General features: G+C 42.6%; 1 protein-coding gene across 3 annotated transcripts in view; it reads right to left on the reverse strand.

Moving 5' to 3' along the window:
• LOC118395799 (inositol 1,4,5-trisphosphate receptor type 2-like) overlaps window positions 1-12,781 on the reverse strand; it is a 159,503-nt gene that overhangs the window by 25,682 nt on the left and 121,040 nt on the right. For all 3 annotated transcript variants that reach the window (XM_035789733.2, XM_035789735.2, XM_035789734.2), the window contains exons 52-55: window positions 2,627-2,716; window positions 1,346-1,476; window positions 923-1,088; window positions 131-291 (exon numbers count right to left, since the gene is read on the reverse strand). In XM_035789733.2, the coding sequence (XP_035645626.1) occupies window positions 131-291; window positions 923-1,088; window positions 1,346-1,476; window positions 2,627-2,716 (548 nt within the window). The remainder of the gene's footprint in view (window positions 1-130; window positions 292-922; window positions 1,089-1,345; window positions 1,477-2,626; window positions 2,717-12,781) is intronic.

Genomic DNA, 12,781 nt, shown 5'->3' on the forward strand with positions numbered 1-12,781 from the left:
CAACACGGTTTTCACATTTAGCGTAGGGGCTCAAATATAAAATCCTGACTTATCATTGCATCACCAGTACCTTGGTGATAAAACACACAAGACATGTGTAGAGCATGGAGGTAGCGAATTAACTACCCACCTTGATCATCTGGGCCACGTAGCTCTCGGGGCCAGTGTACTCCGTGGGGTCCTTCACCCTCACCAGAACCAGGAAGTACAGGTAGTGCCACATGTTGTGTTCCGACCTGATGTGCTCCTCAAATGACACGGTCTTGTTGTCAAACTTATCCCTCTCCAACCCTGAGAGGTGAAACATTACTTATACACTCTGATAACAACAATTAACTTCTGTCTTTCTTTGGTGTTCTTAACCATATTTTAGAGCCTCCATCCTGTCTTACTGTATATCTACAGCTAATATTAATGTCTAATATCTACAAGCACAATATAGCTAGTTCGATTTCTTTCTAACATTCCAAGACAGTGGAATGGGTATTGCTACCAAAGTTGCAAGATGCAAGAAATTTACTGTAGAATGACACTATTTACTGAATTTTCATCATGATGATACAAAACCCCCCACAGTTTCACGCAGAGGGGTAACAAATAAAGCAACAGAACTGTACTATTTGTATTTATCTGCTATGTACAGTTATGTAGTGCTATGTACATTTGTGTAGTGCTTTGTACAGTTTGTACAGTTTTGTAGTGCTTTGTACAGTTATGTAGTGCTTTGTACAGTTATGTAGTGCTATGTACAGTTATGTAGTGCTTTGTACAGTTATGTAGTGCTTTGTACAGTTATGTAGTGCTATGTACTGTTATGTGGTGCTCTAGTGCTGTATAGTGCCATGTAGTTCTACGTAGTGCTACATAGTGTTATGTAGTGCTATGTGGAGTTATGAAGTGCTTTGTAGGGCTGTGTACCCACCACAGATGAAGCAGGTGGTCTTCAGTATCTCCTCTTTCCTCTGCTTCTCGCTCCTCAGGTCGGCGAACGTATCGATGATGACGCCGAAGATGAGGTTGAGGACGATGATGATGACAATAAAGAAGAACAGTAGGTCATACACCACACGGGCCGCAAACAGAGGATCCTGGGTAACGAGAGGACCAGTGGAATATTCATCAGCATCCTCATGAAAAGTTGTATCACTATACACGTCATCATATTCAGCATAGTCATCATCAGCATCCCAATGAATACCATTATCATAAACATCATCATGAAAAAGATTTGGCCTTTTGTTTTCTATATTTTTTTTAAAAACAGACAGTAAATCCATCCTCCCATCCATCAATTACTGGCTGACTGGTTCATTGATCAACTGATTGATTGTACCAGGTTACTCACGTCTTTGGAAGGCTTCCTCAGCACGTCTCCTACTCCCCCTCCGTTCCTCAGGCCCTGGTTCAGCACCGTCACGATACACATCAGCAGAGTGTCACACACACGCTCCGTCCCATCGTCCTCCTCCACCATCACTGGACACAAAAATAGTGTACGAAACTAATGATAAATGTACACAACGGTAGTAGTGTCCTAGATCTTCCTGACAATGAGTGACACGTTTATAATTCAAAAACATTCTGACAAAATTCTAAAACTTGCACAGGTTGAAATCCCTTCACAATAGTAGATGTAGGACTTCAACACAGGATGAAAGGGTTTAAACGCATGGGATGATGTGACCCCTCTACGTGACAGAAATAAATGAGAGGGTGAAACATAGCCAGAGATGGAGGGATAGAAATAGCATAGAGAGAAGTGAGGGTTAGAACAGGTGTAGAGGCCCCTGAAGTGCTTGTGATCCATGGACACACACTGGGCTGGAGAACAAAGATGAGTACGATGAGTCATCCCCTCTGCTTCTCCCTCTCCAGGATGCTGCTTTAACATCTTGCCTCTAACACCCTGTCTCGACACCCTTCCTCAGCGTGGAACCTTCCAGAGGCTAACTGACTAGAGAGAGTAGCCAACACACATTTACACAGCTCCCTGAACAGGAACACACCTAGAGGGCTACTGAACATGAAGGACTGAGAACTGACTGAACTAGCCATGTTATGATTAAGAACCCCTGTTACAGCACATTGAGTTTGGGGATCCATGTGCAAAATGCTGTTAGATAAAACATTCATGATAAGGACAAGTGGTTGGCAGTTCATATCACATGGCCTCAAAAAAAAGAGTGATAGAGGTGATAGGTAGGATAGAAAGTGCTGAAAGAGCAGAGGACCGGATTCAAACCCATGTTCGCTACATTGTACATATGCTCCAGAGGCAGCGGCTATAGACCACTAAGACCTGCCCAGACCACACACACAGTGTAGTCTAGTGGTTAGAGCGTTGGACTAGTAACAAAAAGGTTGCAAGTTCAAATCCCGAGCTGATAAGGTACAAATCTGTCATTCTGCCCCTAAACAGGCAGTTACCCCACTAGGCCGTCATTGAAAATAAGAATTTGTTCTTAACTGACTTGCCTAGTTAAATAAAGGTTTAAAAAAATGGACATGGAAAGTTCTAAAGCCTGCTGCATTGTCAATTGTACACAGAGGAAAATGCTAATGAAACAAAGGCAGAAAACCTTTTAAGGGGGTCATTGTAGAGACTTAGGTGGTGATAATAACTTACTGGTGACAGACGTGGGTAAGTAGTCTGGGCAGCCGTCTTTCAAACACTTGTCGGAGGGAGCCTGGCCATCTTTTAGTGTTTCCAGTTTCCCTAAAAGCAGGAAAATAAGCAAGTCCAACTGAAAACAAAATAACAGGACAGTATACAGAAATAATTTTGTCGTAGGTTACTATAGAAAAGACGCTTGAAGGTTCTCATCAATATTTCATAATCTATAAACGTTATTAAAAAGGTCGCAGAAAAACAAGGAGCAGACATGCCCCTTTTGTCATGGAGGATAGAGCTGTTATCTATTCATAACCTGTCATGATAGACTCAACATGAATCACATTAGCAGTAGTTGCGTATCCAGCACATAACAGCAGATGCAGGCCGGTGGCTATGTGTGTTTTAAAATACTGACATTTCAACAGGCCCTTCATATCCTTTTCAACGGTGCTCGACTGTGATAATGAGAGACATGCAGAGTCAAGAGGTCCACACCTGGGCTGGAGAGTCACGACCAGGGACACTTGAGACCATAACAGGGAGTAGGGAACCTGGGGAGATGAGGCAGGGTGCTCCCCCCTCCTCTTCACTACTAAAACATAACGCTGTCACAACATTATAAATAGGTTGTGAGAAGGCCGGTTATGACATTGCGCATGTAAACGTGGTCAAAGTAGTCTGGATAGTAGCTCATAACCCAATTAATGGTCTTGTTTGGGATAAACTGTTTACATGCACCTTTGATATCCTGCTCACGAGTGTCTCTGTCTCCAGAAATGAACAGAATATTCCTAATTGAAGTTCATATGGGTTAAATGGAATAGTAACTGAAATGTGGACACTGACCGTGGGCCTAAAACCTCTAACATGTAAAATAATATTAACTCCTGCAGAATTATGCATTTCTTGCAGTGCAATTATACAACAAATATTACATTTTGTCTTGGGAACAGGAGTGGAGAAATATTATTTATTTCATTGAACATCGAGAAAATGTGAATGCACGTGTAAAGTGTTATCTTTGACATTGTTATGTAAGCAGACAGTATTTCAACCACATACAGTGGGACAAAAAAGTATTTAGTCAGCCACCAATTGTGCAAGTTCTCCCACTTAAAAAGACGAGAGAGCTTGGTTTGAAGAAATCAACTGTGGGAGAAATTATTACGAAATGGAAGACATACAAGACCACTGATAATCTCCCTCGATCTGGGGCTCCACGCAAGATCTCACCCCGTGGGGTCAAAATGATCACAAGAACGGTGAGCAAAATTCCCAGAACCACACGGGGGGACCTAGTGAATGACCTGCAGAGAGCTGGGACCAAAGTAACAAAGTCTACCATCAGCAACACACTACGCCGCCAGGGACTCAAATCCTGCAGTTTGCTGGAGAGAATTTGGATGATCCTGAAGAAGATTGGGAGAATGTCATATGGTCAGTTGAAACCAAAATATAACTTTTTGGTTAAAACTCAACTCGTTGTGTTTGGAGGACAAAGAATGCTGAGTTGCATTCAAAGAACACCATACCTACTGTGAAGCATGGGGGTGGAAACATTGTGCTTTGGGGCTGTTTTTCTGCAAAGGGACCAGGACGACTGATGCGTGTAAAGGAAAGAATGAATGGGGCCATGTATCGTGAGATTTTACATTTTATGCAGGTTTCTCATAACCAGATTACAAACGTTTTCAGGTGACTGAACGGGATATGATGTTTATATGCGTCAACTCGATAATTGAGTATACCGAATAATAATGGGATATTGGTGTGCATGTATACGTAGCCACTTGTGAGAACGTCTCAAATTGATTGGTCACATATAGTGACTTGGAGACAACTTTGTGACAACCAATTCTGTTTAATAGGGACCATGCCTGGAGCTCGTTTTCTCGTAAGAGATTCTAGTACAGTGCCTTGCGAAAGTATTCACCCCCCTTGAACTTTGCGACCTTTTGCCACATTTCCATATTTTTTTGTGAAGAATCAACATCAAGTGGGACACAATCATGAAGTGGAACGACATTTATTGGATATTTCAAACTTTTTTAACAAATCAAAAACGGAAAAATTGGGCCGAATACTTTCGCAAGGCACTGTATATGCCCATCTCATAACCCTCTCTCTTCATTTGCTTCAGATTGTCCCAAACATATATTTTCTTTTCAGGCACATTTCATTAAACCCAAATAATTTCTCCATCATACAGTTTGACCCAAGCTTCACCTATGGCAAATGGACTGTGTGGTATAACACTCACATAAAGAGGTAATATGCATTATAACCCTTGATAAACGGACAAACACGATTTGAGAAAATGAATTGCAATTTAAAGAGCCATGTTGACTGTCTTTTAGCTGGGTCTTTTTCATTTGTCAAAAGTTGCACTAAGAATTGCAGTGCCCTCAGACAGCTCAGCCCACAGACAGAGACACAGACACACCCCCACCCCCCAGCCCAGCCGGTTACATAAGAGAGTGCTGCGCTGCACAGCCACTGCTCCAGATTATGCAACAGGTGCACATGTGCTGGCAGGTTCTCTCCCTAAGACTGCCCGAGCGCTGTGCAAGAGCAAGAGCACGTACACACGCCCACAGACACACTCTCGCATGCATGCACTCATGCTCTGGAAAGCTCTCACACACACATAGCCAAATTGGGAACTGAAAAGGCATAGGCTATTCATTCTGCATGCAAATATGTATTTACATACAGCGCCTTCAGAAAGTATTCTTACCCCTTGATCTACTCCACATTTCTTTCTGTTAAAGACTGACTATTATTATTCTTTTTAAATTTAGCCCCCCCCCTCCAAAAAAATGAAATACAGTGGTGGAAAAATAACCCAAATGAAGCGTTTGAGTTTAGTGAGTGTGCCAGATCAGATGCAGAAGGGATGTTCTCTTGATAAGTGTGTGAATTATACAAGTCCTGCTAAGCATTCAAAATGTAACGAGTAATTTTGGGTGTCAGGGAAAATGTATGGAGTAAAAAGTATATGATTTTCTTTAGGAATGTAGTGTAGTAAAAAGTAAAAGTTGTCAAAAATACAAATAGTAAAGTAAAGATCTCCCTTAAAACTACTTAAGTAAAAATACTTTAAAGTATTCATACCCGAGTCAATATCACCTCTGGCAATGATTACAGCTGTAAGTCTTTCTGGGTAAGAGCTTTGCACACCTGGATAGCACAATATTTGCACATTATATATTCTTCAATCTCTCAAGTTGGTTGTTGATCATTGCTAGACAGCAACTTGCCCAATTCTCCACCATTTCTCCTTCACCCAAATACAGATAGCTGATGTTCTGAAAGAGCTGCAAAATCTGGACCCCTACAAATTAGCTGGGCTAGACAATCTGGACCCTCTCTAAAAGTATCTGCTGCAATTGTTGCAACACCTATTCAACCTCTCTTTCGTATCATCCGAGATCCCCAAAGATTGGAAAGCTGCCGCGGTCATCCCCCTCTTCAAAGGGGGAGACACTCTAGACCCAAACTGTTACAAACTTAAATCTATTCTACCCTGCCTTTCTAAGGTCTTCGAAGGCCAAGTTAAACAGATCACCGACCATTTCAAATCCCACCGTAACTTCTCCGCTATGCAATCAGGTTTCTGAGCTAGTAATGGGTGCAACTCAGCCACGCTCAAGGTCCTAAATGATATCATAACCGCCATCGATAAGAGACAATACTGCACAACCATAGTCATCAACCTGGCCAAGGCTTTCGGCTCTGTCAATCACCACATTCTTATTGGCAGACTCAACAGCCTTGGTTTCTCAAATGACTGCCTCACCTGGTTCACCAACTACTTCTCAGACAGAGTTCAGTGTGTCAAATTGAAGGGCCGGTTGTCCGGACCTCTGGCAGTCTCTGGGGGTGCCACAGGGTTCAATTCTCGGGATGACTCTTTTCTCTGTATACATCAATGATGTTGCTCTTGCAGCTGGTGATCCTCTCATCCACCTCTACGCAGACGACACTATTCTGTATACTTCTGGCCCTTCTTTGGACACTGTGTTAACTAACCTGGGGCAGCAGGTAGCCTAGTGGTTAGAGAGTTGGACAAGTACATTTAAGTCATTTAGCAGACGCTCTTATCCAGAGCGACTTACAAATTGGTGCATTCACCTTATGACATCCAGTGGAACAGTCACTTTACAATAGTGCATCTAAATCTTAAAAGGGGGGTGAGAAGGATTACTTATCCTATCCTAGGTATTCCTTAAAGAGGTGGGGTTTCAGGTGTCTCCGGAAGGTGGTGATTGACTCCGCTGTCCTGGCGTCGTGAGGGAGTTTGTTCCACCATTGGGGGGCCAGAGCACAATTGGGGGGCCATTCTTGCAACCGAAAGGTTGCAAGAATGAATCCCGAGCTGATAAAATCTGTCATTCTGCCCCTGAACAAGGCAGTTAACCCACTGTTCCTAGGCTGTCATTGAAAATACAAATTTGTTCTTAACTGACTTGCCTAGTTAAATAAAGGTCAAATAAATAAAACCTCCAGAAGAGCTTCAATGCCATACAACTCTCCTTCCATGGCCTCCAACTGTTCTTAAATGCAAGTAAAATTAAATGCATGCTCTTCAACCAATCGCTGCACACACCTGCCCACCTGTCTAGCATCACTACTCTGGACGGTTCTGATTTAGAATATGTGAACAACTACAAATACCTAGGTGTCTGGTTAGACTGTAAACTCTCCTTCCAGACTCACATTAAGCATCTCCAATCCAAAATTAAATATAGAATTGGCTTCCTATTTCGCAACAAAGCCTCCTTCACTCATGCTGCCAAACATACTTTCATAAAACGAACTATCCGACCAAGCCTCCAACACTCTACTCAACAAATTGGATGCAGTCAGTCAATCACAGCCCCATCCGGTGTGTCACCAAAGCCCCATATACAACCCACCACTGCGACCTGTATGCTCTCGTTGGCTGGCACTCGCAACATATTCGTCACCAAACCCACTGGCTCTAGGTCATCTATAAGTCTTTGCTAGGTAAAGCACCGCCTTATCTCAGCTCACTGGTCACCATAGCACCACCCAACCGTAGCACGTGCTCCAGCAGGTATATTTTACTGGTCACCCCCAAATCCAATTCCTCTTTTGGCCGCCTTTCCTTTCAATTCTCTGCTACCAATGACCTGAATTAATTGCAAAAATCACTGAAGCTGGAGAGTTATATCTCCCTCACTAACTTTAAGCATCAGCTGTCAGAGCAGCTTATAGATCATTGAACCATCGTACCTCATCCCCATATTCTTCTTTTTTTCTCTATTGTACCCCAGTAATTCTACTTGCACATTCATCTTCTGCACATCAATCACTCCAGTGTTTAACTTCTTGGATATAGGGGGCGCTATTTTAATTTTTGGATGAAAAACATTCCCGTTTTAAACAAGATATTTTGTCACGAAAAGATGCTTGACTATGCATATAATTGAAAGCTTTGGAAAGAAGACACTGGCGTTTCCAAAACTGCAAAGATATTGTCTGTGAGTGCCACAGAACTGATGTTACAGAAAAAACCCAGATAAAAATACAATCAGGAAGTGCCGCATTTTTTGAAAGCGCCTCATGCCAATGACTCCTTATATGGCTGTGAAGGAGCTAGGAGTCAGCTCACGTTTTCCACAAGGTGTCTGCAGCATTGTGACGTATTTGTAGGCATGTCATTGGATGATTGACCATAAGAGACTACATCTACCAGGTGGTCGCTTGGTGTCCTCCGTCGCAATTATTGCGTAATCTCCAGCTGCAGTATTTTTCTGTTTGATTCTGATGAGAAGCCAACTGCCACCACTGATAGATTATCGAATAGATATGTGAAAAACACCTTGAAGATTGATTCTAAACAACGTTTGCCATGTTTCTGTCGATATTATGGAGCTAATTTGGAAAAAGGTTTGGCGTTGTAAGTGACTGCATTTTACGGTATTTTTCTTAGCCAAACGTGATGAACAAAACGGAGCTTTTTTCATCTACACAAATAATATTTTTGGAAAAAATTAACATTTGCTATCTAACAGAGTCTCGTCATTGAAAACATCCAAAGTTCTTCAAAGGTAAATGATTTTATTTGAATGCTTTTCTTGTTTTTGTGAAAATGTTGCCTGCTGAATGCTAGGCTTAATGCTATGCTAGCTATCAATACTCTTACACAAATGCTTGTGTAGCTTTGGTTAAAAAGCATATTTTGAAAATCTGATTTTGCCACTCTGGCCTATTTATTGCCTTACCTCCCTAATCTTACTACATTAATTTGCAAACACTGCATATAGACTTTTCTATTGTGTTATTGACTGTATATTTGTTTATTCCATGTGTAACTCTGTGTTGTTGTATGTGTCGCACTGCTTTGCTTTATCGTGGCCAGGTCACAGTTGTAAATGAGAACTTGTTCTCAACTGGTTAAATAAAGGTGAAATATAAAATAAAACAAAGTTAATTTCTTGGCACATTATTTGCAGTTTTACTTTAGTGCCTTATTGAAAACAGGATGTACATTTTGATGTGATCAGTGATCAGATGAATTGCAATTAATTGCAAAGTCCCTCTTTGCCATGCAAATGAACTGAATCCCCCAAAAACATTTCCACTGCATTTCAGCCCTGCCACAAAAGGACCAGCTGACATCATGTCAGTGATTCTCTCGTGGACAAGGCTGGAGATCATTCTGTCATACTGATTGAGTTCAAATAACAGACTGGAAGCTTCAAAAGGAGGGTGGTGCTTGGAATCATTGTTCTTCCTCTGTCAACCATGGTTACCTGCAAGGAAACACGTGCCATCATCATTGCTTTGCACAAAAAGGGCTTCACAGGCAAGGATATTGCTGCTAGTATGATTGCACCTAAATCAACCATTTATCAGATCACCAAGAACTTCAAGGAGAGTGGATCAATTGTTGGGAAGAAGGTTCCAGGGCGCCCAAGAAAGTCCAGCAAGCGCCAAGACCGTCTCCTAAAGTTGATTCAGCTGCGGGATCAGGGCACCACCAGTACAGAGCTTGCTCAGGAATGGCAGCAATCAGGTGTGAGTGCATCTGCATGCACATTGAGGCGAAGACTTTTGGAGGATGGCTTGGTGTCAAGAAGGGCAGCAAAGAAGCCACTTCTCTCCAGGAAAGACATCAGGGACAGACTGATATTCTGCAAAGGGTACAGGGATTGGACTGCTGAGGACTGGGGTAAAGTCATTTTCTCTGATGAATCCCCTTTACGATTGTTTGGGGCATCCGGAAAAAAGCTTGTCCGGAGAAGACAAGGTGAGTGCTTCCATCAGTCCTGTGTCATGCCAACAGTAAAGCATCCTGAGAACATTCATGTGGTGGGGTTGCTTCTCAGCCAAGGGAGTGGGCTCACTCACAATTTTGCCTAAGAACACAGCCATGAATAAAGAATGGTACCAACACATCCTCCGAGAGCAACTTCTCCCAACCAACCAGGAACAGTTTGGTGACGAACAATGCCTTTTCCAGTATGATGGAGCACCTTGCCATAAGGCAAGTGTGATAACTAAGTGGCTCGGGGAACGAAACATCAATATTTTGGGTCCATGGCCAGGAAACTCCCCAGATCTTAATCCCATTGAGAACTTCAACACCATAGTACCCTCCAAGCTCGTCATCAAGCTCGAGACCCTGGGTCTCGACCCCGCCCTGTGCAACTGGGTACTGGACTTACTGACAGGCCGCCCCCAGGTGGTGAGGGTAGGCAACAACATCTCCTCCCCGCTGATCTCCCCGCTGGGCCCCACAAGGGTGCGTTCTGAGCCCTCTCCTGTACTCCCTGTTAACCCACGACTGCGTGGCCACGCACGCCTCCAACTCAATCATCAAGTTTGCGGACGACACAACAGTGGTAGGCTTGATTACCAACAACGACGAGACGGCCTACAGGGAGGTGAGGGCCCTCGGAGTGTGGTGTCAGGAAAATAACCTCACACTCAACGTCAACAAAACTAAGGAGATGATTGTGGACTTCAGGAAACAGCAGAGGGAACACTCCCTATCCACATCGATGGAACAGTAGTGGAGAGGGTAGCAAGTTTTAAGTTCCTCGGCATACACATCACAGACAAACTGAATTGGTCCACTCACACTGACAGCGTCGTGAAGAAGGCGCAGCAGCGCCTCTTCAACCTCAGGAGGCTGAAGAAATTCGGCTTGTCACCAAAAGCACTCACAAACTTCTACAGATGCACAATCGAGAGCATCCTGGCGGGCTGTATCACCGCCTGGTACGGCAACTGCTCCGCCCTCAACCGTAAGGCTCTCCAGAGGGTAGTGAGGTCTGCACAACGCATCACCGGGGGCAAACTACCTGCCCTCCAGGACACCTACACCACCCGATGTTACAGGAAGGCCATAAAGATCATCAAGGACAACAACCACCGAGCCACTGCCTGTTCACCCCGCAATCATCCAGAAGGCGAGGTCAGTACAGGTGCATCAAAGCTGGGACCGAGAGACTGAAAAACAGCTTCTATCTCAAGGCCATCAGACTGTTAAACAGCCACCACTAACATTGAGTGGCTGCTGCCAACACACTGTCATTGACACTGACCCAACTCCAGCCACTTTAATAATGGGAATTGATGGGAAATGATGTAAATATATCACTAGCCACTTTAAACAATGCTACCTTATATAATGTTACTTACCCTACATTATTAATCTCATATGCATACGTATATACTGTACTCTATATCATCCTTATGTAATACATGTATCACTAGCCACTTTAACTATGCCACTTTGTTTACTTTGTCTACATACTCATCTCATATGTATATACTGTACTCGATACCATCTACTGTATGCTGCCCTGTACCATCACTCATTCATATATCCTTATGTACATATTCTTTATCGCCTTACACTGTGTATAAGACAGTAGTTTTGGAATTGTTAGTTAGATTACTTGTTGGTTATCACTGCATTGTCGGAACTAGAAGCACAAGCATTTCGCTACACTCGCATTAACATCTGCTAACCATGTGTATGTGACAAATAAAATGTGATTTGATTAGATTTGATTTTGATTTGAACTTGTGGTTAATCCTCAAGAGGCGGGTGGACAAAACAAAACCCACAAATTCTGACAAACTCCAAGCATTGATTATGCAAGATTGGGCTGCCATCAGTCAGAATGTGGTCCAGAAGTTAATTGACAGTATGTCAGGGTGGATTGCAGAGCTCTTGAAAAAGAAGGGTCAACACTGCAAAGATTGGCTCTTTGCATCAACTTCATTTAATTGTCAATAAAAGCCTTTGACACTCATGGAATGCTTGTAATTATACTTCAGTATTCCATAGTAACATCTGACAAAAATATCTAAAGACACAGAGGCAGCAGACCTGTGAAAATGTATATTTGTGTCATTGTCAAAACTTTTGGCCACGACAGTATGTTTTGAAATATTTTTTTTCTGTATAGAGCTTCCTTCTTTTCACTCTGTCATTTAGGTTAGTATTGTCGATTAACTACAATGGTGTTGTCATGACTTTGGCCTGTGGGTGAGGTTTATGACACCCCCAAAAATATCTTTCTCCCTTTGCTCTCTCTTGACTCTACAGTAGGACTCTTGAAAAGCCTTTGTTATGCATAAAGAGTCTGGGAACATCAAAAGGTGGGGGGAAAGGAACCATATTTCGGTAATCCAACCAGCTGAAAATATGCGTTGGTACTAAATGAAAATGATGCCAGATCAGTTGAAGTCAGACATTATTACTGATGTTAGGACGACAAACTGTATCTTGGAAAGTCTACACATTATAGTTATCAGATTCACATGGAATTGTTGTGCAATTTAAATGTTTAAATATGAAACTATTTGTGAAAAGAATAAATGTAATTTAGCTTCTTAATGAGAGAACGGTTTGTCAGAGTAAAATATGCTCAACTCAGTGGCCCTGCCCATGTGAACAGACAATGGTTGTAAACTATGGAACACGCCCTTCTCTCCCCTCCTATATAAAGCCCTTGACGAAAACGTAACTTTGTGTTCCGAGGACGACGGTCCCCACGTTGAAAGGGCTCAGATAATAACCTAGGGAAATTAGCATTGAATCTCAACGTGAAGATGACCATCAACACACCGAAAGGATGTATTTTGACTATACCAGCAAGAATATAGCATGAGCTAAATGTA

This window comes from Oncorhynchus keta, chromosome 17, assembly GCF_023373465.1.
Source record: "Oncorhynchus keta strain PuntledgeMale-10-30-2019 chromosome 17, Oket_V2, whole genome shotgun sequence".
NCBI classification, from domain to species: domain Eukaryota; kingdom Metazoa; phylum Chordata; class Actinopteri; order Salmoniformes; family Salmonidae; genus Oncorhynchus; species Oncorhynchus keta.